General features: G+C 62.1%; 1 protein-coding gene and 1 long non-coding RNA gene across 4 annotated transcripts; one reads left to right on the top strand and one right to left on the bottom strand.

Moving 5' to 3' along the window:
- Nucleotides 1-5,162: 5,162 nt before the first annotated feature.
- On the bottom strand, nucleotides 5,163-6,204 carry LOC127491083 (uncharacterized). Its single transcript, XR_007919597.2, has 2 exons — nucleotides 5,739-6,204; nucleotides 5,163-5,491 (listed from the first exon to the last, which is right to left on the bottom strand). It is a non-coding gene; the product is annotated as an uncharacterized lncRNA (long non-coding RNA).
- A 177-nt stretch (nucleotides 6,205-6,381) lies between these two features.
- Nucleotides 6,382-23,437, top strand: MB (myoglobin). 3 transcript variants are annotated; one of them, XM_070052850.1, is made up of 4 exons: nucleotides 6,382-6,483; nucleotides 14,403-14,503; nucleotides 20,357-20,579; nucleotides 22,854-23,437. In XM_070052850.1, exons 2-4 carry the CDS (start codon nucleotides 14,409-14,411, stop codon nucleotides 22,998-23,000), a joined length of 465 nt encoding a protein of 154 aa, XP_069908951.1. In that variant the 5' UTR covers nucleotides 6,382-6,483; nucleotides 14,403-14,408; the 3' UTR covers nucleotides 23,001-23,437. The 3 variants fall into 3 exon arrangements, with proteins under 3 accessions (XP_069908951.1, XP_069908949.1, XP_069908950.1); XM_070052848.1 differs by lacking the exon at nucleotides 6,382-6,483 and adding an exon at nucleotides 13,319-13,383; XM_070052849.1 differs by lacking the exon at nucleotides 6,382-6,483 and adding an exon at nucleotides 14,062-14,292.
- The last annotated feature ends 588 nt before the right edge of the window (nucleotides 23,438-24,025 follow it).

The following is a 24,025-nucleotide window of genomic DNA, read 5'->3' as shown; positions in this document are numbered from 1 at the left end:
CTCAGTTTTCCCCCTCCAACGCTGCCCCCATTCTCTCCAAGTGGTGCCAGCTGTGTGGGAAGAGAGGGTGGGGAGAAGGTGGGCCCTGGGAGAGGCGTGTGCGGACCCCAGTTCCCTGCTCCTAGGTGACTGCTTTGGCCCGGGGCCGGGACGCCTCTGTGGTGTCGCTGGAACGTCTGGATCACCAGGCCATCCGTAACGCTGTGCTGCTCAAGGTCATGGTCCCGGCCTTTTGCCTCTGGGTGCTAAGTTCTGTGCTCTGAGCTCCTTCTCTCAATGGCCAGGCCTTTGGGGACCACCTCCACCTCCCCCCCCCGTGTGGTCCCCAGGAGTTTCTGAACCCTGCATGACACAAGCAGCCCGTGGGGAACCAAGCACGAAGTCTCCGGCTCCCTTACCTAGACACCCCCGTCTCGCCTCGCCCCTTCTTCCCTTAATGATTGAACCCCAAGTTTTAGCCATGCCATGGCCACAGCGCTAAAGAGTCCTTCCCAGACTCCCTTGCAGCTGGCTTGACCACGTGACGAAGTTCTGGCCAATGGGACAGGAGCAGAGTGTATGCCCGCCCTTTCCCTGCCCTCCTTTCTGGGGGCTGGAGTGTGGATGCACGGTCAGAGCTGAGCAAGGAGAGAGGACGAGCCCTGGGCCACACACGAGAGCCAGGAGGCTGGAGGCAGGGCCTGCCCCTGCGAGAGAAGTGCATCTATGTACCATTTAACCTACTGCTGTCTTGCCTGTTACAGACCTGAACGGTCATACTCAATGCTCACCCGCCATGTTGCCTGGGTATTTGCATGGGGGTGGGGGTGGGCCCAGGGAGGGGTCTCTCCTTGGTTTATAGCCCCCTCAGTGCTGCTTGGTGGGCCTCGATGTCCTCTACTGTGAAATGGGTCACAAGAGCCCCTGACCCACCTCCCAGGTTGTTGCAAGGGTGTAAGTGGACTGATGCAGCCCGAGGGAGGTTCGCTCGGCGCACACGGGGGGTGCTGCTCAGGAGCCCCCAAGTCCTCAGGACCTGGCAGGCCCACCCAGATGTCTCCACTGCCCCCTCCAGCCCCACCCACCCCCAGCAGCCATGAGATGCGTGCAAGAAGGCAGGCAGCCGGCTGTGCCGCCTCTGCCTCCCTCTCTTCTCCTCCCGCTTCCCGGGACCTGTGTCTTCCCTTCCCTCCCTGAAAGTCTGTGGGAGCTGCCCCCAGGCCTCCTCCTGCCGTTCCCGCGGCCATCCTGGTGGGAGGGTCCCACGGGAGGGGGCCGTGGTGCGGCGATGTCGAAGACAGCTTTCAAACTGGTGGTCCTCATCCAGTTTGTAGCGAGAGCCGTGTGCCGCTGGGCAGAGGCAACACCAGGGAGCCGGCAGTGGGCGGTGTTGGTCCTGCCGGAGGGAAGGCATCTCCGAGGGAGAGCCGGCCAGCGTGGCGGGGACACCCCGGCCACCCGAGCCTGGAGTCGGGTCAGATCGTCCCACACTGTGCTGCTGCCGCGTTCAGAGCCCAGCGGCCACTGCCCCAGCAGCCCAAGGTGGGGTCCTGGGACGGCGCGGGCGCCCAGCCTGAGCTGCCCACTCTCCAAACCAAAGGCGGGAGACCCCCGGCTGCCGCGAGGGCAGGCTCCCTGGCCTGTCTGCTGAGCCTTGTGTGACTAATCCTAACCGACCCTGCTGAGTCATCAGGTGCCCAGGGAGTGCCTCCCCCACCCCACAGCCCCTCCTGCTGAAGATTCTTCAAGTTCAAAGTCATTCCTGATCTGCTCTAAGCCCGAGTTCCAACCTCAGCCAGGACCAGTCCACTTCACAAAAGCTCTGAGCCGGCCAAGCTGTCTTCCCCGGGTTGCCTGACGCACCCTCCCACGTCCCTGGCGTTGTGCTGACTGTATTCCGACCTTGACCTTGACCTTGATGGTGGTCAGTGGCCATCCCTTCCGCCCCTTGCTGGGTGCCCCTCTCCCCTTCTCCCAAGAATTCCGTCAGCGGCGACAGACAGGACGCTGGCGTGGAGGAGCACGGTGGCCCTGGCTTTGCCTGTGAGCCTCTCTCGTGCCGGGAGGGTGTGGCTCGGATGCTTCACGCCCAGCCTTTCTCCTCCTTCCACCAGACTGGGAGACATTTGCAGCCTTGGCCTGGACGGCGGCAGACACCGTCGCTTCCCCCTGACCCCCCAGACCTGGTTCCCGCCCCTCTCCCCAGGTGGCCACACCCTGTGGCGGTGGTCAAGCTCAAGGACCAAGGACCCAAACAATGAGCATCACTCGTGCGGTCCTCCATCCCCGTCTCTCTCCTGTCCATTGCCCGATGGATGCAGAGGAACCGGGTCTCTCCCTGGGGCGGGGAGCCTGGGTCCCTGATCCCTGGGTGGGGCACAGCCCTCTTCCCGACGTGCCTGGGGCTGCCGGATAAATGGGAACCAAAGCTGTGAAGGCCCTGAGACCGGGGCCGGCGGTTACAGCCCTAGAGCTCTGACCACACGCGGGTGGAGCTGGGCTTCCATCTCTGCCCTCCTCCAAGCCTCGCGTGGAAGAAGCCCTCACAGCCCCATCACCGTCCAGCACCTGACCCGTGGCTGCCACTGTCCTCTGCACAAACCTCACGGAACTCCCACTGTCCCCTTCTCCTTCTCCGCCGCCTCCTCTTCTTCCTTTTGAGATTTTATTTATTTAAATAAGAAGTAAAGTCACAGACTGAGAGAGAGAGAGAGACAGAGAGAGGTCTTGGGTTCACTCCCCAAATGGCCACAACGGCCAGAGCTGGGCAGATCCAAAGCCAGGAGCTTCTTCCTGGTCTCCCACGTGGGTGCAGGGGCCCAAGGACTTGGGGCATCCTTCACTGCCTTCCCAGGCCATAGCAGAGAGCTGGATCGGAAGAGGAGCAGCCGGGTCTCGAACCCAGTGCCCATATGGATGCTGGCGCCTCTGGCAGAGGACTAACCTACTGCGCCACAGCGCCGGCCTCTCTTCCATTTAACAAAAAGTATTTATTTATGTATTTGAATCACAGAGTAATGGGAGGAAGGCAGGAGTTTCTCCGACAAACGGCCACAAAAGTCGGGGCCGGGCCAAGTGGAAGCCAGGAGCCTGGAACTGCACCCAGGTCTTCCCCGTGGGTGCAGGGACCCAAGCACTTGGGCGACTTCTGCTGCCTTTTCCGGGTGCATCAGCAGGGAGCTGGATAGGAAGCGGAGCCGCTGGGACTCCAGTCAGACCCCGTGACATGGGGCGCCAGCCTCACAGCGGCGGCTGAAGGCGCGAGTTTCTCAGGGTCCGACTCGGTCTCCAAGGCGACTCCACTACTGCAGGGCGGCGGGACCGGCCCCACGAGGGAGACGAGGCTTCTCCAAGCGGCCGCGTGAGCTCCGGCGCTCGGTGACGCGCTCCGGTTAGGGAGGGGAGCGAATCCTCCCCCCGCAGAGTGCATCAGGCCATTCGTTCCCAAGCAACAAGTCCAAGTTCGGCCAGCGGGAGGGACAGGAACGCGAACCAGCGGGTGTTTAATAAAGAACGTGCTCCTGCGCGCTGGCGTCCGACTTCGGAGACCCGGAGCCCTGCGCGGTGGCTGTCTCGCTTTCTCTCTGCGCCCGCCCCTTCCCCCGCTGGGACGCAGGTGCGCGTGGTTTACGAAGCAAGGGGCTGCCGAGGGAGGGAGGTGCAGTCTGTCCAAGCGGCGCCTGCCCGCACAGGGACCCGAGATCCGCTCCCCGGTGCCTTGCGTGCTCCACGCCCCCTCGGGCAGCTGTTGGGGCCCACGGAGGAGGCCACCGCCCTTGCCCGGTGCTCGCAGGGGCCTGCCGGCCAGGAAAGTGCCCATCCGCCGGTGCCACCCGCGGGGATCGAGAGCAGGGGCGGTGGGGGGGGGCGCCCTGGCACGGACTCCCGCAAGAAGCCGGGTGTCCCCACCCATGCCGGCCTCTGGGGCACCAGCCTCGGTCAAGGGCGCCCCCGCCTGCCCAGCCACTCAGCCAGAAGCACGTGCCATGCGTGCTCTGCCCGCACTCTCTGGGTCAAGTTCAGCGCTGCGGCGCCCTGAAGACCTTGACTCCCCCTTGCCTGTCCCTGGGCTCGGGCAGCGCCCCTGCTCACATGTGCCCCCCCCCCCCCGCAGGCCCTTAGAACTGCCTTCCCCAAGCTCGTCTGTGGTTTACAAAACAGGACTGAGGATGGGGGTGGGGGACGGGACACAGGCACCTTCTGGGGTGATGACAACTTGTAATATACCATCTTCACCCAGCCAGAAAGGAGGTGGTGTTCGGCACAATGTAGACATGCCTTGCGACACCTGCTTCCTGGGTCCCAGTCCCAGCGCTGCTCCCAATTCCAGCTTCCTGCTGCCGCGCCCCTGGGAGGCTCAGTGCTGGGCCCCGACAGCTGCACGGACACGCCGATGGAGGCCTGGCTCCTGGTTTCAGCCCAGCCCGGCCTTGGCTGCGTGGGCATTTGGGGACTGAAATGGCGAACGAAACATCTCTCTCCTCTCTCTCTTTCAAATAATAATAATAAAGATTGATTTGATTTGCAAGGCAGAGTCAGAGAGAGAGAGAGAGAGAGAGAGAGAGAGAGAGGTCTTCCAACTGCTGGTTCACTCCCCAAATGGCCACAAAGGCCAGGACAGGGCCAGGCTGAAGCCAGGAGCCGGGAGCTTCTTCCGGATCTCCCACGCGGGTGTGAGGCATTGCTCCGGGAGCAAGGTGGACCACGGCCCTCCCTCGGGAGACACCCGAATGCCCGCAGCTCCAGCCGCCTGGCAGGCCAGGCGCCGTGTCTCTGGCTCTCTCCATCGCTCTCACTGCCTCCTCCACAGGACTCCAACACACCCGTGCTTCCCGCGGCACCAGGTCTGGTAGCAGTGGCTTGTTCCTTCAAAAGAGGGGGCACGACCTTCACCCTTTCTCCCGCCCTGCTGGCTTGGAATGAAGACACCACGGCTGGAGCTCAAGAAGCCATTCTGGATCAGGAGGTGAGGCTGGGTCCCTGACACTGTACACAGAAGGGAAAATCAGCATTCTCTTGTTGAAGCCGTGTTACTTTGAGTGTTCTGTTGCCCACAGCCAAACCTGGTCTTAACACCATTTTCCAAATCCTTGGGTGTTTCGATCCTTGTGTGTGGAATGGTCTTTGTTCCTGTCAAGCTTCTATTGATCCTTCAAAACCCCGCTGTCACTTTCTGTCACATGTTTTAATTTTTAAAATACTTATTTATTTAAATGTCAGAGTTATGGAGGGAGGGAGAGATCGTTCATCCGCTGGTTCACTCCTCAGAAGGTCGCAACAGCTGGGGTTGGGCCAGATCAAAGCCAGGAGCCAGGAGCTTCATCCCGGCCTCCCACGGGGGTGCAGGGGACCTAGGATTTGGGCCATCTTTCGTGGCTTTCCCATCAGCGGGGAGCTGGACTGGAAGTGGAGCAGCCGGGACTCGAACCCGCGTCCACATGGGATGCCGGCGCTTCAGATGGCAGCTTACCCCGCTGCGCCGCTGCTCCCCGGGTAATTCACTTGCAAAGCCCTGGAAGGTGAGGAGCCGAGTCCGGGTGACCGGGTCGGAAGCTGCGAGCCCCACGCCCCCGGCGTCGGTCACCTAGGTGCCCTCCTGCGCCGCCCTCCCACCAGAGGCCTCCACCCGCCCTCGCGGTCTCCCCAGGCCCCGCCCAGGGCCGGCCCGCCCCGCCAGGCGTGTCCGTGCGGCCGACCCCCAGCCTGACCCCCGCTGCCGACCCCCGGTCCCTTCCCCCGGGTCCTGCGCCCCCACGTACTTTCGTGACGGCCCCGGGCGCGCTGGGTGCGACGCTGCCCCTGGCGGCCACTAGGTGGCAGCAGAGCCCCGGATGGTCCGCGAGCTCACGGACCCCGTCCTGCCGCGAAGGGGAGAGGGTGTTCGGGAAGGATCCAGAAATGACAGCCGTTTGAGCCACGCACCTCACCGCGCGGGACCAGACGCGTGGGTTCCGGTCTCGCGCCTGGCGTTTCCCGGCCGTGCGACTTAGAGCCAGGGCCTCACCCTCGGTGTGCCTCCGTTTACCCCCCACCCCCACCCCGGCGTCGCGTAAAGTAGGGGCGGAAGCCAGGGTGCCCCGTGCAGAAAGGGCTGCTGGGAGGAGCAGCGCCCGCGCCGGCGCAGTGCGTGCCGCGTGAAGTCGCCGGGTTTTCGCGTCCTGGCCTCGGCGGCGCCCGCGGGCTGCGCACGGACAGGAGTGGGCTCCGAGGCCGGGACAGCCGAGGGCGAAGAGGGCACCCGTGCTGGGCAGGGGGTGGGCTGGGGGCGGGGAGAGACGTGCCCGGAGGGGCCCCGGAGGGCGGGGGCGGGGGCCTCGGCCGCACCTGTTGGCCGCGGACGAGGAGCCGGTGTCCCCGCCAGCCTGGCTCCCGCGACGCGCCTCTGCGGGCCCGAGGGGGCGGAGCGGCCTGGCCCGGACAATTTTATTTTTAGTTCCCTGCGCCTGTCCGCGCGCCGCAGGAAGCCGCCTCCCCCGCCGGCCCGCGAGGACCCGGGGCGCCGTGGTCAGTATGACGTCAGGGCGCCGAGGGGCTGCGGGGTGGGCTCGGCGGGGTGGGCTGGGCGTCCTGGAGCGCGCCCGCGAGCTCATCCCTCCCTGGCGGCGGCCCAGGGGCGCGCTGGCCGGGCTGGGAGGGGGCGCGGGCCGGGAGAAGGCGCCGCCCAACCTGGGCTCCCAAGGGCGGGCGGAGGAGGGGACAGGGGTCTGAGGGACCCCCGGGCCGCGCCGCTGTGCCTGGGGGTGCCGGCGGCCAGCGCTGGGCGGTGCTGGAGGCCGAAGCTCACCTTCTGGCGCCCCTGACCCCTGTGTCGGACAGGTGCTGGGAGGGGGGCGGCTGGCAGTGTGTAGGTGGAGAAGCAGAGGCTCAGGTGGGAAATTTAAATTCTTGTGCGTTCTCAAAATGAGATGTCAGTGCCAGGAATGTACTTCACCATGGAGCTTGTAGGATGTCAGCGGCGACTCTGGTTAGAATCACGGTGTCCCGGCTCCAGTGAGAGAGGCCAGCGGATGCCAGTGGCGTTCGATCAAAGTCAGAGCTCTGAACCTGGGTTGTTCACGTCTGTCCCGTACTTGGGAAACGCCTCGTCTGTCCGAAGCAGGCAGTCGCCTGCTCTCACAGCCACGCGCGTGGCAGTGTTTGAATGCACGCGTTCACCTAGCCAGAGTCTGTCCCGAGACGCCAGGACAGGAGGGTGTGTCGGGGAGAGGTATTCGGGCTCGATCTAAAAAGGACTTCCTAAAGCTCTGGGCGTGAGCTCGCCGTTCCTGTGGGTATGCAAGCGAGCTCTGTGGGCAGAGCCACGTTTAGTGGGAAATCGGACGAGATAGCGCGGGAGGCCTCTCTGGGCTTCCAGTCCTGTGGCCCTGTGGTTGTGGATCCACCTCCAGCCGTGGTAGAAGCCCGTGTCTTTTAAACTTGTTTCTCACTGGCCCGGCTGAAGTTGTGGTAGCCGGCTTCCCAAGGGCAGGGGAGGGGAACTGCCTCCTCTCTGCTGGCCTGGGAGTGCCCTGCCTGCCCAGCACCGGCGTTAACCCTTGCCGGACAGCTCACAGCTCAGTATGTGTGCAAGAACACCATCGGGAACTGCGTGCGCATGTGCAGTGTTGTACCCATGCCTCACATGTGTGCAGGTAACCATATAAGGGAGACAGAGACTACAACCGTATCTTGGGCAATCCCCTCTGCTGGGGCGGGCTTGTGGATAAGGAATTCCACCTGTGCTTTATGCCGGCGTAAATAATAAAACACGACTTCCTGTTGAAGGCCTTGGTGTCTTGTCTCTGCACACGAATCCTGGGGGCTCGTGTCTGGGATCGGACGGTGGATTTTCCACCTCCTGTGTCTCCAGGGCTGTGAGGCCACAGCATCAGGGGTAGAGCGAACTCCTTGGTGTCAGCCGGCCACTTGCTCCGAAGGGAGCGGCTCTGCCCCTTGGTGCTGGGCCTCTGGCCCTGGGAGCACAACAGAACCCAGTGGGCACAGGAAGCAGGCTACGGAGCACCGCCCACCGGAACTGGTAGGAGCTGGGCACAGGAACTGGTAGGAGCCGGGTTCATTTGGTTTGGTGGACCTTCGCGGAGCGGCAGAGGGGAGCCTGGCCGACTCCCAGAGTTGCCCTGGGAATCTTACAAGAAGGCAGAGCACAAAGGTGGGACCCCAACTCCCAGGTCCTGGGCAGCAGGTTGGTGACCTGGTGGTGCCGGCGGGGATGGGGACATAGGTTCTTGTCTCCGTGCAAAGAGGAGTTCCAACGTGAGACAGCAGTGCTGAGCAGGGCTCCTGGTTGAATGAGAGAGCACACACCAAGCAGTGCGGCAGTGCTGAGCGGGGCTCCTGGTTGAATGAGAGAGCGCACACACCAAGCAGTACCGCAGTGCCGAGCGGGGCTCCTGGTTGAATGAGAGCGCACACCAAGCAGTACCGCAGTGCCGAGCGGGGCTCCTGGTTGAATGAGAGCGCACACCAAGCAGTGCCGCAGTGCTGAGCGGGGCTCCTGGTTGAATGAGAGCACACACCAAGCAGTGCCGCAGTGCTGAGCGGGGCTCCTGGTTGAATGAGAGCACACACCAAGCAGTACCGCAGTGCTGAGCGGGGTTTCTGGTTGAATGAGAGCACACACCAAGCAGTACCGCAGTGCCGAGCGGGGCTCCTGGTTGAATGAGAGAGCGCACACACCAAGCAGTGCGGCAGTGCTGAGCGGGGCTCCTGGTTGAATGAGAGCGCACACACCAAGCAGTGCGGCAGTGCCGAGCGGGGCTCCTGGTTGAATGAGAGAGCGCACACACCAAGCAGTGCGGCAGTGCCGAGCGGGGCTCCTGGTTGAATGAGAGAGCACACACACCAAGCAGTGCGGCAGTGCTGAGCGGGGCTCCTGGTTGAATGAGAGAGCGCACACACCAAGCAGTGCGGCAGTGCCGAGCGGGGCTCCTGGTTGAATGAGAGAGCACACACACCAAGCAGTGCGGCAGTGCTGAGCGGGGCTCCTGGTTGAATGAGAGAGCGCACACACCAAGCAGTGCGGCAGTGCCGAGCGGGGCTCCTGGTTGAATGAGAGAGCACACACCAAGCAGTGCGGCAGTGCTGAGCGGGGCTCCTGGTTGAATGGAGGATACACCTGGCAGGCCGGGCAGGCAGTGCAAGAGAACGGCTGAGCACGTCTGTATTCCGACCGGAGCTTACCAGGGAATGGAGCCCAGTTCTTCCCATTGCTTCTCCTCCCCCTCCTCCAGGACAAAGGGTTTCCTGGGGGTAAATTAGGTATAATCACCCCTAAAACGCTAAAAGGGCCGTCTTAACCCCAAACCGGGTCTCCGACCTTGGGACTTCCAGCTGGATCCATCCAACTCTCAGATGGTGAACGTGGTGTGAAATTGGCATCGTTTTTCATAGCCTAAAACCCTCATCAGGTTACAAAGCCGGACTTCTGTTGTGCTTGGACAAGGGCCTAAAGGGTCCGGCCCCACTCCGTTCCTCTCTTGCTATAGGTGCTTTGACAAAAAGAAAAAAGCTGTGTAGACTTCCCCCCTAGGTTTGTGGCACGTTAACTCCGCCCCTTTGCTGGGCGGGGGGAGGAGGAGGAGCCCCTGCCCTCCAGCCTGGGCAGTGAGGCGGTGCTTGCTGTCTTGGCTGCACGTGAATCCTGCGACGCAGCTCTCTGAGTGGATCTAGAGCCCCGCCCTGTGGTTCTAGACTTCTCCAGCTCCATGAGCTTTGGATCTAGAACCAGCTTTCCAGAGCGGTCAACGATAAAGACATTGCCATTCCTTTTTTTTTTTTTTTTTTTTTTTTTTTTTTGACAGGCAGAGTGGACAGTGAGAGAGAGAGAGACAGAGAGAAAGGTCTTCCTTTGCCGTTGGTTCACCCTCCGATGGCCGTCGCGGCCGGTGCGCTGCGGCCGGCGCACCGCGCTGATCCCATGGCAGGAGCCAGGAGCCAGGAGCCAGGTGCTTCTCCTGGTCTCCCAGGGGGTGCAGGGCCCAAGCACCTGGGCCATCCTCCACTGCACTCCCTGGCCACAGCAGAGAGCTGGCCTGGAAGAGGGGTAACTGGGACCAGAATCCGGCGCCCTGACCGGGACTAGAACCAGGTGTGCTGGCGCCGCAAGGCGGAGGATTAGCCTAGTGAGCCGCGGCGCCGGCCAAGACATTGCCATTCTAGAATTTTAATCGTGGGCTCTCGAGACTCCCGAACTGGGACTTGAGGGTGACTCTACAAGTCCCAGATTTTGGGGTCAAAGGATTCCATGTCTTGCAAGGGGCAAAGGGGAGGGGGACAGGCCTGACCTCGGGGAATCTAGTTTGGCCCCACTGGCTGTCAAGCTAACCCGTGTGTGTGTGTGTGTGTGTGTGTGTGTGTGTGTGTGTGTGGCGCAGGAGATTTTGCACGCACAGGCAGCCTGGCTCTCCTATTGTGTGTCTGTTATCCTGCCCGGGCCACGGAGAAGGCTGTCATAGGGATAATAATAGCCCCCAAACAGAGCTGGTGGCTCCGGGTAGCCATGGCAACCGCGGGGCCAGCCATGCTGTTCTGGCGATGCCTAAGTACAAACAGATGTCGCCTCCTGCCCAAAGCTTAAATGGCAAAACTGAAGAGGCCCCTCGGCTTCAAAGCCCCAGGTGTCCCTGCGCAGCTGGTGGGGCTGCCTGCCAGGAGAGCGACCGCTTCCTATTAAACCCTTCGGCAGCGCTAACGGGCTGATGAGATTGTCAATCCTCCGGCATCCCCAGACACCTCGAGAGCCTGGCGGGGCTGGGGCAGGAGTCCGCCCTGGCAGCCCTGCCCTCAGGGTGGTCCAGAGACTGTCAGGAGAGGGCTGGCAACGGCACATGGCTGAGCCGCGCTGCGGGCACAGAGCACGCTGGGGCCGTGGACTCCGGGAGCGGCGTGCGGGGTGTGTCCCTGCCACCTTCCCCGGCGTGCAGGATGGCTGCTGGCTGACTGCTGACCATCTCCGCTCTTCCTCCTGCGCCCATCCTGCCCCAGGTTCAGATGACCAGAGGGAGGCGTGGAGGCTGCCGAGGGACTGCTGGCCAGACCCTGTCGGAGTTTTCTTTCTCTTGGATGCTGGCGTGGACCGGGCCCTCAGTGCGGCGCTGTTGGGTGAATGAACACAAGGATGAATGATGCCTCTCAAGTCCCTGTGGCATATGAGCCACTGCATCTCTCAGTGCTGGAGCTGGCCGGGCTCTTGGAGGTCTTGGCTCGGCCCCGTGGGGTGGGGTGGGCGTGGAGAATGTCGTCAGGGATGGGGCACCAGGCGTGTGACCCCAGCTCCGTGGACCTGAGAATCAGCCGACTCCATTAATAGGACTCCAGGAAGGAGCACGGGTCAGTGCAGCTCACGGCTTTGCCACGGCCAGAGTGGAGGGGGTGCTGAGACCAGTGCTGGCCGTGAACTTGACCCTGTTCCATGCTGCATTTCTCCCCACCTACTCGATCCTTCCCAAACAGCCTGGTTCACGTTTTGAAGACGAGATCTGATGAGTGGAACTGATAGACAGTGGCTGTTCAGATAGGCTGGCTGTTGGCCCCATCAGCTGGTTTGGGGGAGACGTGTGTGTGTCGATGAGTGTGTGTTCCCCCAACATGACTGCCCACCTGGGCCACAACCAGGACAGCCTCACACTTCCTACCCCCGCTGAACCTCACCTGCCCGGGCTGTAGAGTGGGCGGCCACTCGCTTCCTCTCGGGCATCACGAAGGTGAGAGGTAGCTCACCAGGAAGGCGCTTCGTAAACTGTGCAGCCGTGCCCATGGAAGGGGGGCCTGTGCATACTTGGCCTGGCTCCAGAAAGCTGTACTGTGTTTTCTCTCCTCTCTCTCATCTCCCCAAGGGCACTGTGAGCTTCTTGAACACAGGGATGTATTTGATTTGATTTTGTTATTGCCAGTGTGTGGTGTCCAACTTACAGTAGGTATTCTGTGCCTGTGTTGGGGGGATGGATGGATGGATGGATGGAGCAGATGGATAGATGGATGGGTGGGCACATGGATGTTGAACGCATGATGGATGGATAGTGGATAGATGAGTGGATAACGGGCGGATGGATGGATGAACACATGGATGAGTGGAAAGAGGAGTGGATGGATGGAAAGATGGAGGGATGGATGGGTGGTTGGGCCCACAAATGGAGAGATGGGTAGGTGATGGATGGGTGGGCCCGCAAATGGAGAGATGGGTAGGTGATGGACGGGTGGGCCCGCAAATGGAGAGGTGGGTAGGTGATGGACGGGTGGGCCCGCAAATGGAGAGGTGGGTAGGTGATGGACGGGTGGGCCCGCAAATGGAGAGATGGGTAGGTGATGGACGGGTGGGCCCGCAAATGGAGAGATGGGTAGGTGATGGACGGGTGGGCCCGCAAATGGAGAGATGGGTAGGTGATGGACGGGTGGGCCCGCAAATGGAGAGGTGGGTAGGTGATGGACGGGTGGGCCCGCAAATGAAGAGGTGGGTAGGTGATGGACGGGTGGGCCCGCAAATGGAGAGGTGGGTAGGTGATGGACGGGTGGGCCCGCAAATGGAGAGATGGGTAGGTGATGGACGGGTGGGCCCGCAAATGGAGAGGTGGGTAGGTGATGGACGGGTGGGCCCGCAAATGGAGAGGTGGGTAGGTGATGGACGGGTGGGCCCGCAAATGGAGAGGTGGGTAGGTGATGGACGGGTGGGCCCACAAATGGAGAGATGGGTAGGTGATGGATGGGTGGGCCCGCAGATGGAGAGATGGGTAGGTGATGGATGGGTGGTTGGGCCCACAAATGGAGAGATGGGTAGGTGATGGATGGGTGGGCCCGCAAATGGAGAGGTGGGTAGGTGGTGGATGGGTGGGCCCACAAATGGAGAGATGGGTAGGTGATGGATGGGTGGGCCCACAAATGGAGAGATGGGTAGGTGATGGATGGGTGGGCCCACAGATGGAGAGATGGGTAGGTGATGGATGGGTGGTTGGGCCCACAAATGGAGAGATGGGTAGGTGATGGATGGGTGGGCCCGCAAATGGAGAGGTGGGTAGGTGGTGGATGGGTGGGCCCGCAAATGGAGAGATGGGTAGGTGATGGATGGGTGGGCCCGCAAATGGAGAGATGGGTGGGTGATGGGTGGGTGATGGGTGGGTGGGCCCACAAATGGAGAGGTGGGTGGGTGATGGATGGGTGGGCCCGCAAATGGAGAGGTGGGTAGGTGATGGATGGGTGGGCCCACAAATGGAGAGATGGGTAGGTGATGGATGGGTGGGCCTGCAAATGGAGAGATGGGTAGATGATGGATGGTGGGTGGATGAGTGATGGATGCAGGGATGCACACAAGGCTGTTCATCCTCCACTTGCCCTCCTCCCAAGACTGTCCGTGTTTCTACTCAGCAAACATGTGTTCAGCTCAGATCTGATGCAGGCACAGGAGCCGCACAGGTGAGTGAAACAGAGTCCCTGTTCTCATGACAGCCAAAGCAAGGAGCATGGACTTGGAGACGTGGCCTGCTGGGTTCAGATCTCAGCTCTGTCCCCAAGAAGCAGTGCCATGGCAGCCAGCCTCCCCTCATGCATACACAGGTCGCATCTTTGGGCACCGCAGAGGGGTCCTGGGGTGTTCAGTGAGGTAGCCCGGATGCAAGGCTTGGAACGGGGCCTGGCAGGCAGCAAGGTCTCTGTGAGGATTGGCGGCTGTGGTCGTGGTGGAGGAACGGGTGCAGAAACCAGGCAATCTGCCGCCACAGGATCCGCAGTACAGAAGGCTCGGAAGTCGAGGGCGGGAGGGCATGGGCATTGCACCTTGCAGGTGCAGGTCCAGCGTGGCTCCCTCCCCAGAGGGAACCATCTGAGCAGAGGCACAAAGCCAGGAGCTCCGGGGGGAGGGGAGGAGCGGGACTTGCCTGGTCTCCCCCAGCTGTAAACAAAGCCACGTGGCCTCCTTCCCGCCCCCTCTGGCTGGGTGAGGGGCAGAAGGTGAGTGAGGAGACTGGGGCGGGCCGGGGCTGACCGTGGGCCAGCCGGGCGCCTGTTGCCCAAGCTTAGAAACATGACAGGCCCTCCTGGGGCGGCTGACAGCAGGGGCATTGGGTTTCAAGCTCTGGCCGTGGCCTTGGCGGTGCCCTTTCTCCGGACGCCGAGAGCCCAGACAGTGGCTCAACCTCCACCTGCTCTTTCCACCCCCCGCCCTCCCCCTGCTACCCCTGTGGCCCGAGTTGTCCTGCTGCCCCACAATGGCACCCGCCTCAAATAGTTCACCCGCCATGTGAGGGCTAGAGAAAGGAAGATTAGAGCGCTGGATGAGAGAGAAGGACCAGGAGGGGGAGGGGGAGGGCGGGCACGCGCCATCAGGTGACCCACAGCAGGGTATAAAAACCCGTCCAGGGCCGGGCAGCCTGAACGGCCAGCTGCCGGGACAGCGCACCCAGCCAGCCCACGCCTGATCTTCTTGTCTCCTTCAGAACGCCATGGGGCTCAGCGACGCAGAGTGGCAGTTGGTTCTGAATGTCTGGGGGAAGGTGGAGGCTGACCTTGCTGGCCACGGGCAGGAAGTCCTCATCAGGTAAAAGGAAGCCGTCCCGCTGTCCCTGTCACCCACGCCCAGAAGGTTAAGGGCGCTCAGCCGCAAGGCAGCAGCCCGGGGTGGACGGCTGCGCTGCTAGCCGTGAGCCGACCTCTCCTTGGGTCTGCTGGCTTTTTAGCGCCAGGATTGCCCTTAGGGGAAGGGCTCCACCCCCGGCTGATGTCAGGGCCCTCTGGATGCCTGGTTGCCCACCCGGGGGGAAATCGTAGGATTTCAGATGTCAGAGACAATCAGGGCCCTGTGAGACGTGAGGCAGCCCCTTCCCTTCCAGGACAAGGACAAATGGCACCTGAAAGGACATCCCCAGAGTCACAAACCCTTTTAATTCTGCAAAGTTCAAGGCTAAGGCAGGGCCTTCCAGGTGGGACAGATCTGGCTGCAGACTCGGCTCTGTGTGAGCTCTGGGAAGGGACTCGGCCTCTCTGAGTCTCAGCGGCCTCCTGTGCACAATGAGGAGAACACTGATCCTCCCGTCGCAGGGAACACACGCAGCACCCAAGGGGCCTGGCGCAGGTCCTGGCCTACAGGGCGCGGGGCTCCCGAAGGTACACAGGGAAAGAGAATCAAAAGACAACGTCATTTTGGTGCAAAAAAGTTTTGAAAGTTATGCCTAGTTTCCCCCTCCCCCACTAAGGTGCATTTTCCATGAACTTTTTTGAAGACCCCTAGGTATGGAAAGTTCTAGAAATGTTAGTGACTGTTCTAGAGGAAGCCCGGACTAGGGCCCTTGGAAAGCCTGGCAACGAGAGAACAGGAGACAGAAGCCCAACAGGGACTTTTGCTGTGGGGTGCGTCGCGGGTTTGAGGGCTTAAATGATGCGGCTCCCAGGCGTAGCCTGCCCTCCGTCCACCAGAGAAGCCAGAATGCCGGCTTTTGTGCCTAGAGTCAGCTTGCGGGGGGCATGGAGACGCTCGCTTTCCCATCGCCTTCAACCCCAAAGGCTGGGTTTGTCCTGCCCCTCCCTCGTGTTCTGGGCTAGTTCAGCCAGAACCCCCCACGGGAGCTTGACTCAGCACCTCTGCCCCAGGAGGAAGCAGCACCCCAGGTGGCCGCCGCCCAGCGGACTGCCCTTGGCCTTTTGTCCACGCGTGGCTCTCTCCTTGGCCGGCGCCGCACCCAGCTTCCTCCCCCGCTCAGATGTCCCCGGGCTCCCTTGGGCTTTGCCTATTTCCAGCTCCCTGCTCCCTGGGGAAGATGTTTGTTCCCCCACAGTTCTGTCATCTGAAGTTCAAGTCCACAGTGGTCTGGGCTGGAAACGCTGCAGCAAGGAGAGCGTGTCTGCTGTTGACTCCAGCGGCGTGTCAGGGCGCTCCCTTGTGTCTGTGTCCCCATCCGCATGGTCGTCCTCTGGACGAAGGTCTCCCCCACCCCATGTTGATGGCAGTGCCTGAACTGACTTGCTGTGTGACCTCAGGCAAGTCTCTGCCCCTCTCTGGGCTCTGTCTCTCTGTTGACCGAGTGAAGCCGCTGTCTGCCGTGGTCTCTGAGCTCCCGCCCCACTCTGGCTCCTGCCGTGGGAGAAGGAGGCAGCACGGTCGTGGGGATCAGAGAGTGCAGAGTGGGGGTCTTTCCAAGGTGATCCAGGCTGGCAGCCTGGAGGCAGCGACTTGGACATCTTGAAGGAGACTCAGGGGGTTGCGTCATGGGGGGACTATTTCCTCCCTCCCCTGTGGGTCACAGGGCCTGCCAGGGGCCGGGCGCCAGTGATGACACCTGATGCCTGGCACTGCCCGCCTCTGCCAGGCTCCACAGGGCGCAGTGCCCGTTGTGTCTCAGGCTGCGGGACACACGGAGGCCACGGCGGCTGCTCCTGTGCGGTCAGTGCTGGGGGGTTGGGGGCCTCCCCGTGGTGGGGGGGGGCGCTGCCTCTCAGCTTGCATAGCCCCCTCTCTGGAGCTCACGGTGGGGCTCTAGGCACCGCCCCAGGCTTCCACAGTGACCTTGGCAAGGTCATTTCTCCTAAGCCTCAGGGGTGTGGGAGTAGAATTCTAAAATGCAGAAGTGGGAGGGGCGACAGGAGAAGCCGCTGTAGGCGTGCGGGTACAGAGGGAGGGGGCTGCTGGGTGGGCTCCGGGCCCCTGCTTTCCCGTCTCGCCCACGCCTCTTTGAGGGTATTTATTTGGGGATTCTTGTTGGAACAAAGGAGTTCATGGCCAGGAAAATGTGAAAACCGCTGCTGGCGGCCCCTGCTTTTCACAGTACAGGGGCCTGGCAGTCTCAGCTGCCAGTGTCGGGTACGGGCAGAACTTAGGGTTCCTGCTGCTGACAGTGCTGGTGAGGAAGACGGTGATGGTGAAGAAGACGATGGTGATGGTGATGACGACGATGGTGACGATGGTGATGGTGAGGAAGATGATGGTGATGAAGATGGTGATGATGGTGGTGATGAAGACGGTGATGATGATGAAGATGATGGCGATGGTGATGACGACGATGGTGGTGATGAAGATGGTGATGACGGTGGTGATGAAGACAGTGATGATGATGGTGGTGATGATGAAGATGGTGTTAGTGAGGAAGATGATGGTGATGGTGATGAAGGTGAAGATGGTGGTGGATATGATGGCGGTCTTGAAGACGGTGTGTTAACAGAGGTGGAGGCGATGAGGAGGAGGAAGGCAGCAAGTGTGCCCCCGTTCATACTGCGTGCCGGGCCCTGTGTTGTGTTTTGCCTGTAGTAACCCCGTCCCCACCTTCACCAGACGGGCTGAGTAACCTGCCAGTCACTGAGCTGCTGGGTCGGGCTGGAGCCCAAGCCCCAGCCCCTCCAATGCAGCCTCTCTGCCATGACCACTGAGCCATACTGCCCCTCAGCCTGGCCACACTGGGCAGGGTCTTTGCTCTGGGAGAGCTAGGAGTTCCAGGGGTCTAAGCAGATGCACGGTACCCCAGGAGGGGGTCGGACGGCGCCCTGCGTCAAAGGACAGCAGGCATCAGCCTCTTTCTCCCTGGTGGGCTGATGGGGTGGGGTAAAGTGGAAAACACAAGCATGCGGGGGGCCTCCGAGACTCCAGACGCCCTGCCCTCCGCCCCATTCCCCAGGGCGGGGCCTCCATTGCTCATTTCCCAGGGGTGCAGCCTGCTCTGGGGCTGCCCGCGCAGGACTGGGGGTCGTGGGAGGACAGCAGGTGAGCAGTGCTGAGATGACCTGGTGGGTCCCCATGTCCTGTCTGGCTGTGTGGTGCTGAGATTGGAGAGTGAGGTGGAGACACATCGTCTGGGTCCCACAGTCCCTCTGGTTTTGATATGGCGAAACCAAGACCCAGAGAGGTTGAGTGGCTTCCTCAACATCACACAGCACATTGGAGACAGAGCCAGGGCCTGTCTCAGCTTCTGAAGTTCTCTGTCTCGCAGGTGAGGAACAGCCTGAGCTCCTTGGCTGCCGTGGGTCCGAGCTTCTCTGTCCCTAGACGGTCTCCTCCCAGTGTGTTGACCTTGGCCCTGCCGTGTGGGTGCCAGCTCTCACATCTGTCAGCAGCCATCGCAGGATCATTGTCGCCAGATAAGAGCAGTCAGGAGCCGGGGCAGCCAGGTGTCAGAGACAAGCTGTCAGTGACGCACGAGGCTTTGGACGGGGCCCCAGGGTGATGTGGTGACTGTGGGCACGGCTGTGGGCAGACGGGACGTGCTGGGGGAAGGCCTTGCTCCCTGTCCACGGCTGCACGCCTGCGTGTGCGTGTCTGCCTGTGCACACACGTGTGTGTGGCCGTGTGCACACTTGTGTCCATTTCTGTGTGTGCACCGGTCTGCGTATCAGCGTCTCTGGCTGAGAACAGCAGGGTCTGAGGCGTCATGGGGAGTGGCGGAGTGAGGCCACACTGCCTGGGTTCGGTCCCTGGCGAGTCACTCAGACTTTCCGTGCCTCCATTTGTTCATCTGTAAAATGGGATGTGCCTCATCAGGCTTTTTAAGCGAGTTACTATTTGCATAGCCCTCTAATGGACACTAAGTGCTGCCCAGATGTGGGCTGGCATTGTTGGGTCCTGTATTTAGCCAAGGACACATTTGTGTGCATAGCCAAGTTAGATGCAGCAAACTAGCGGCTCCCATCCAGAGGGGCCGCCTCTCTGATCCCAGATGAGACGGCGAGTGTGAACAGCACCAAGTGTGCTCCTTGTTGGAATAAGACCATCTTGTGCCTGGGGGAGGGTTTCACTTTGCTTATCTCAAAGTCCCTCCCGCCCTGGGATCCTGGGCTTCCTCGTAAGGTGCGGTTGCGAATCCACCCGCTCACAAGATCACCCCTGGGCTGACATGGACACGCGGACTTGGGTGCGAGTCCCACTCCAACCCCTCCCCGACCCCTCTCCTATGCCAAGGGCAGAAGGAGGAAGATCCTGGTGCCCAGGGCAGCAGTGAGGAGGGGGCTCAGCAGGGGAGAGAACGCAGGCCTGTGTCATTCAGAAAACCCGTGCTCTGGGCCCTGCGGCTCCTCCCACTGCCTGGGTGAGCTCGGCCTCGCCTTCCCGTTCCTCTTCTATAAAATGGGGCAGTCCTGGTGCCTGTGTCCAGGGTTGTTGCGAGGACCCCATGAGTTAGGACACGCAAGTACTTAAAATACTCGCCGCCTTGAAAGTTCTCCGTGTCGGCGTCTACCAGGCCGGCGCTCACCGTCCGCTTGCTCTCCCTACAAAATTCTAGAACTCTCTCTCCCCCCACCATGAGGCCCTAACTGCACTGGAGGGCCTGGAATGAGGAGCTGAAGTCAGGAAGGGGAGACGCCAGTTCTACAAATGAGTGCGCATCTTAGCTGCCCAGCAGTGGGGTGACCAGAGCTGGGGAGCCTGGCTGACCACAGCCACAGAGGTCACCTTCAATGCCAGGGACTCCTTCTGGGGTTGGATGAAGACAAGCCCAGTGTCCTGGTCCCAGCTGGTCCCCGCAGGGACACCGTGGGGACCAGGCGCTCCCCCACAACCACTTCTGGGTGCAGTGGCTCGGGCTCCAGATTGGGGCGCATCCACAGTGGGCTTATGGGGGTGACCTGGAGCCTTGAAATCACGAGAGGAACCTTCTGAGGAACGGAGCCGCCCAGAGGACAGGCTGCTCTGAGCATACAGGGGCCGCGGGGTCTCTGGCGGGGCTGGGCCAGGGCCCCTTGGCTTCGGTACAGCAAGGGGAGAGGCAGGGGCAGGCGGTCAGAGCTTGGCCCAAAGCCAGCCAGAGAGGCCGGAGCGGCAGAACTGCTCTGAGAGGCAGGAGGGAGCCTCCCGTTGCCAGGAGTGTTTAAGTCCTGCAGGACTCTCTCTGGGCAGGGAGCCAAAGAAACGGTCCTTCACCTGCCAGGCTAGAACGCCAGCCCCTGGGGTGACTTTCTGAGTCCCTCAGGTCTGGTTTCAGTCTGGCTCCTCCACTTACTGGCCCTGAAATATTGACTAGTGTGGCTCGGCATGTCCGAACCTCTATGGCCCCATCTGTCAAATGGGCATAATGCAAATGACTCCACACAAGGAAATGCAGGTGCAGAGCCTGGCCTGGGGCCTGGCACATGGTGCGTGCTCAACCAGTCAGGGTCGTTCAGCTCCAGGAACCCGCCCCCCCGCCGCCTACAAGGCCACTCAGTCCTCTACTGTCTGAGAAAGTCGGGGTGAGCCCACAGGGACAATGAAGGTGATGTGTTGGATAATAAAAGTGGCCATAGCCCAGACACCCTGCCGACAGTAGCACAGTACTATCTCATTTAATCTTCCCTGGGGCATGAGTTTTCCCCCACTCCTCGGCTGAGAGGAGGTGAATCGCCCAAGGTCCCCGGGCTGGGAGCGGGCAGGGGCAGAGGGACCCCCTTGCGCATGCTCGCGTCTCACCGCGGCGGCGCCCCGCTGTGCCCGCAGGCTCTTCCATACTCACCCTGAGACCCTGGAGAAATTCGACAAGTTCAAACACCTGAAGTCGGAGGACGAGATGAAGGCGTCCGAGGACCTGAAGAAGCACGGGAACACGGTGCTCACCGCGCTCGGGGCCATCCTCAAGAAGAAGGGGCACCACGAGGCGGAGATCAAGCCCCTGGCCCAGTCGCACGCCACCAAGCACAAGATCCCCGTCAAGTACCTGGAGGTGGGAGGCGGGGCTGGGGGCGGGGTCGCGAGGGTGGCCACGCCCACTCGGAGAGGTGGACAGTCACTTTTTCACGGCCGTGGCAGGGGCAGGTGGCAGAGCCAGGATTCAGGCTAGGGTGTCTGTTGCCCCAGATCCTGGGCTGCCCGAGCCCTACGCCCCCAGGAGTCTGTACTACCAGGCAGGTGCTCCACTGCTTCCGCCATCTTTATGGGCGCAGAGCTGGAACCTCGGCTGCCAGGGATTCCTGGTTGGATGAAGACAAGCCCAGTGTCCTGGTCCCAGCTGGTCCCCACTGGAACACCGTGGGGACCAGGCACAGGCAACTGGGCGGGCCAGGCGACAGCCAGTGCTCTGATACTGAGGAAGAAGGGAGAATGGGTATTGAGAGGTGGATAAGCAGGTACCCTCTCACCCCCATTTCACTGATTTGGAAACTGAGGGTTCAGAGTCACTCGCCCAAGATAGCACAGCTCATCAGCCAGGGGTAGTCACATCCGTGGTGCTCGGAACCCAGGCACATCATGTCCCCCATCCACAACACCCCCTTAGCCTGACCTCCTGAGCAGCACCCCGTCCCCCAGGCCAATCGCACACAAACCCTGCCGCCCGTCCAACCCCCTCAGCATCGAAGACCTGACCCAGCAGTCCCACCTCTGAGAGCCGGCACCTGCCCCAGTCCCTGCCCGCCTCACCCCCCGGCCCCCTGCCCCCTCCCTGCCTTCTCTGGGCAAACCCTTGTTTATCCACAGCCCAGCTCAGTAGCCGCCGCCTGCGTTGGTCCCTAGAGCCCGTGAGACAGGCAGCTGCCCCAGCCGCCCCCACACCCCCACGGCCCCAAGTCCATGTGCCTGCCTCCCCCGGCCGGAATGCGAGCTCCTGGGGGCAGAACCCTCTCTGTCTCAGGCTTATGTCAACTCGTGCCCTCGCTGGAGGCCTCCTCCATGCTCCCTGCAGGGCCGTCTCTGTCCCTGTGGACAGACGGGCCCCCAGCCCACACACAGTGGGTGCGGGGGTGGGCTCCGTGTCTCAGTCCTCCAGCCGCCCCATACCCTGGATATGGGCAGCTCTGCTCCAGACCCAGGGAAGGCCGAGCTGGGGCCACCCCCGGGGTCACGGAAGCCCTGGCTTTGTGGTGCAGGCCCCGGCAGTGACAGGCCTCAGCTGCCTCCCGAATTCCCTAAGGGCAGGGCTTGCTCCCCTGCCGCCCTGTGCGCCCTCTTTGTTCCGCTGCATTTCTGAAATTAGAGGCTAATTCAAGCATGTGTGCAAACGGATGCCAAAGGCACAGGTGTGTGGGAAGCCGTCCTGGTTCTGAGCACCATGGAAGAGAGAGCTGGGGCATCCTGCCAAGGGGTGTGCACGGGGGGGTGACTCCTCTGTCCCTTGATGCCTTACGTCCCTTGCACCCTGGGGTCCTGAGACAGCCCAGCCGCCGGTCAGGCCCCGCCTCCACTCCCAGCTCCACGCTCTCCTGAGCACACGTGCAACTGTGCCATCCACCTGCTGTGCAGCCTCACTCCAGCCACCAGGGGGTGTCCTCCATAACACGACACCTCGAGGCGCACCTGCCAGGGCTGTGGTTGGGTGGGGCCTGCATGCGTGGGTGGGGCCTGCATGCATGCGTGGGGCCCCAGACAGCCCCATGGCTCAGAGCCTGCTGTCTCTGGAGGAAGATGGCAAACACGGCTGCCAGAAGATGAGGCCGTTCTGGGCTCAGTGCACTCCTCCCTCCCCCTCCCCATCCCTGCCCCCCCCCCCCCCCCCCGCGGCTGAGCACTAACTCTGTGTGGGGCGTGGAAAGCGGGGGCTTTAAAGGAGCAGCTATGCTAAGCGTTAACCACGCAGAGATGAGATGTGTTCTGGAAGGCCTGGGGGCAGACTCCTGGATTAGGTGCGCCTTGGCCTTTCCTGGCTCCTCTGTTGTTGGAGGTGCTCTAAACTCATGCCTGACACCCCCAGCTGGGTCCACCCTGAGGGCAGTGGGCACGAGTGTGGGCTCTGGAGCTGGCAAACCTGGGTTCCAGTGCCCCTACCTGGCTGTGTGACCTCGGCACACGGCTTAACGGCCCCTTGCCTCAGTCTCCCCACCTGTAAAGCAGGGGGGTAGCAGTAGCTGACTCCCGGTGGGTGTGGGTGTGAAGGAATCAGTCCACGGAGGTCACACAGCCACGTCCAGGTCGCGGTCTCACCAGAGGGCCCTGGAGTAAGGAGGAGGAGGGACACGTTCTGACCCCCCACAGTGACCAGCGCACTCTTGTCCCCTCCCCGCAGTTCATCTCGGAGGCCATCATCCATGTCCTGCACAGCAAGCACCCCGGGGACTTCGGCGCCGACGCCCAGGCAGCCATGAGCAAGGCCCTGGAGCTGTTCCGGAATGACATCGCGGCCCAGTACAAGGAGCTGGGCTTCCAGGGCTAGGGCCTAGGCCCCGCCGGCCCCGCCCCACGCTCACGTAGCTCCGTAGCCTGCGCTCTGAGTGGCTGCTTCGTTTAGGCCGGGCTGGGGGTGGGGGGCTCCCTGGGGCACACGTGGCCTTTTGTGCGCTGTGACCTGCGCGGTTTGGATGGCACCCAATTCTCCTGTCCCCTCCCTCCGCCCCCGATTCCTGCCATCTTCAGATCGACCCACACTTTGCCCCTCGGCTTTCACGCCAAGTCCACGCAGTAACCAAGCCTCCGGCGCGGCCTCCCGCGCCCCCCACCCGCCGCCCGCAGACCGCGGGACTGCCCTCGGCCAGCAGGAGGCCTGGGCCCAGCCCGGGACGGGGTAGCGTCCAGCTCCCTGGATGTGCGTGTGCCTTCGCAGATGCTGGGCCGCCCACCTGGATGTAATAAAAGGCCCTGCAGTTTGTCGTCTCCGCTGGTGTTTGTCACCTCCCGAGCAAGGGCAGCCCCGCCCCCGAGGGAAACAGCTGGGAGGGGACACCAGGCTTGGGCGTCCAGAGGGCCTGTGGGAGGAGGGAGACAGGACCCCGATTCCTGCGGCCACCCTCCCTCGGGGCAGGCCCAGCGCAGGGCACAGGAACCGAGGGCCCCTTGCTGGCCTTCCCACCACGTTCCTCTGGGAGGCCCTGGGCGCCCCACTGCCCGCACCTGCAGCGTGCCCGGCGCTGGGCGGGCTCCCAGGTCACGTGGGGACACTGACGCACGCGCCCGGCCCAGTTGCTCACCAGGCTGCAGGCTGGGTCCTGGGGGGGCGGGTGGCAGGGATACGGGCGGGGCCTTGGGACCCAGTGACCCTGGACTAGAATCTCAGGGGTCAGGTGGTGTGTGTGCGGGTCCTCCAGAGAAACACAGCCAACGGGACACACACACACACACACACGGCACACACAGCACATATACCATCCATACACATACCACACACTATACACAGCACACACACCACATACCACATATACACGCCACACACACATCGCATACACACACTACACACATACCACA

The sequence above is a fragment of the Oryctolagus cuniculus genome, chromosome 11 (assembly GCF_964237555.1).
Source record: "Oryctolagus cuniculus chromosome 11, mOryCun1.1, whole genome shotgun sequence".
NCBI classification, from domain to species: domain Eukaryota; kingdom Metazoa; phylum Chordata; class Mammalia; order Lagomorpha; family Leporidae; genus Oryctolagus; species Oryctolagus cuniculus.
This window is presented reverse-complemented; position numbering and strand designations above follow the sequence as displayed.

Excerpts from the sequence above, each read along its gene's own strand:
- MB (XM_070052850.1), top strand. The coding sequence starts at position 14,409 with ATGGGGCTCAGCGACGCAGAGTGGCAGTTGGTTCTGAATGTCTGGGGG. Across the intron at positions 14,504-20,356 it reads GGGCAGGAAGTCCTCATCAG|GCTCTTCCATACTCACCCTG; the intron begins GTAAAAGGAAGC and ends CTGTGCCCGCAG. Across the intron at positions 20,580-22,853 it reads TCCCCGTCAAGTACCTGGAG|TTCATCTCGGAGGCCATCAT; the intron begins GTGGGAGGCGGG and ends CCCTCCCCGCAG.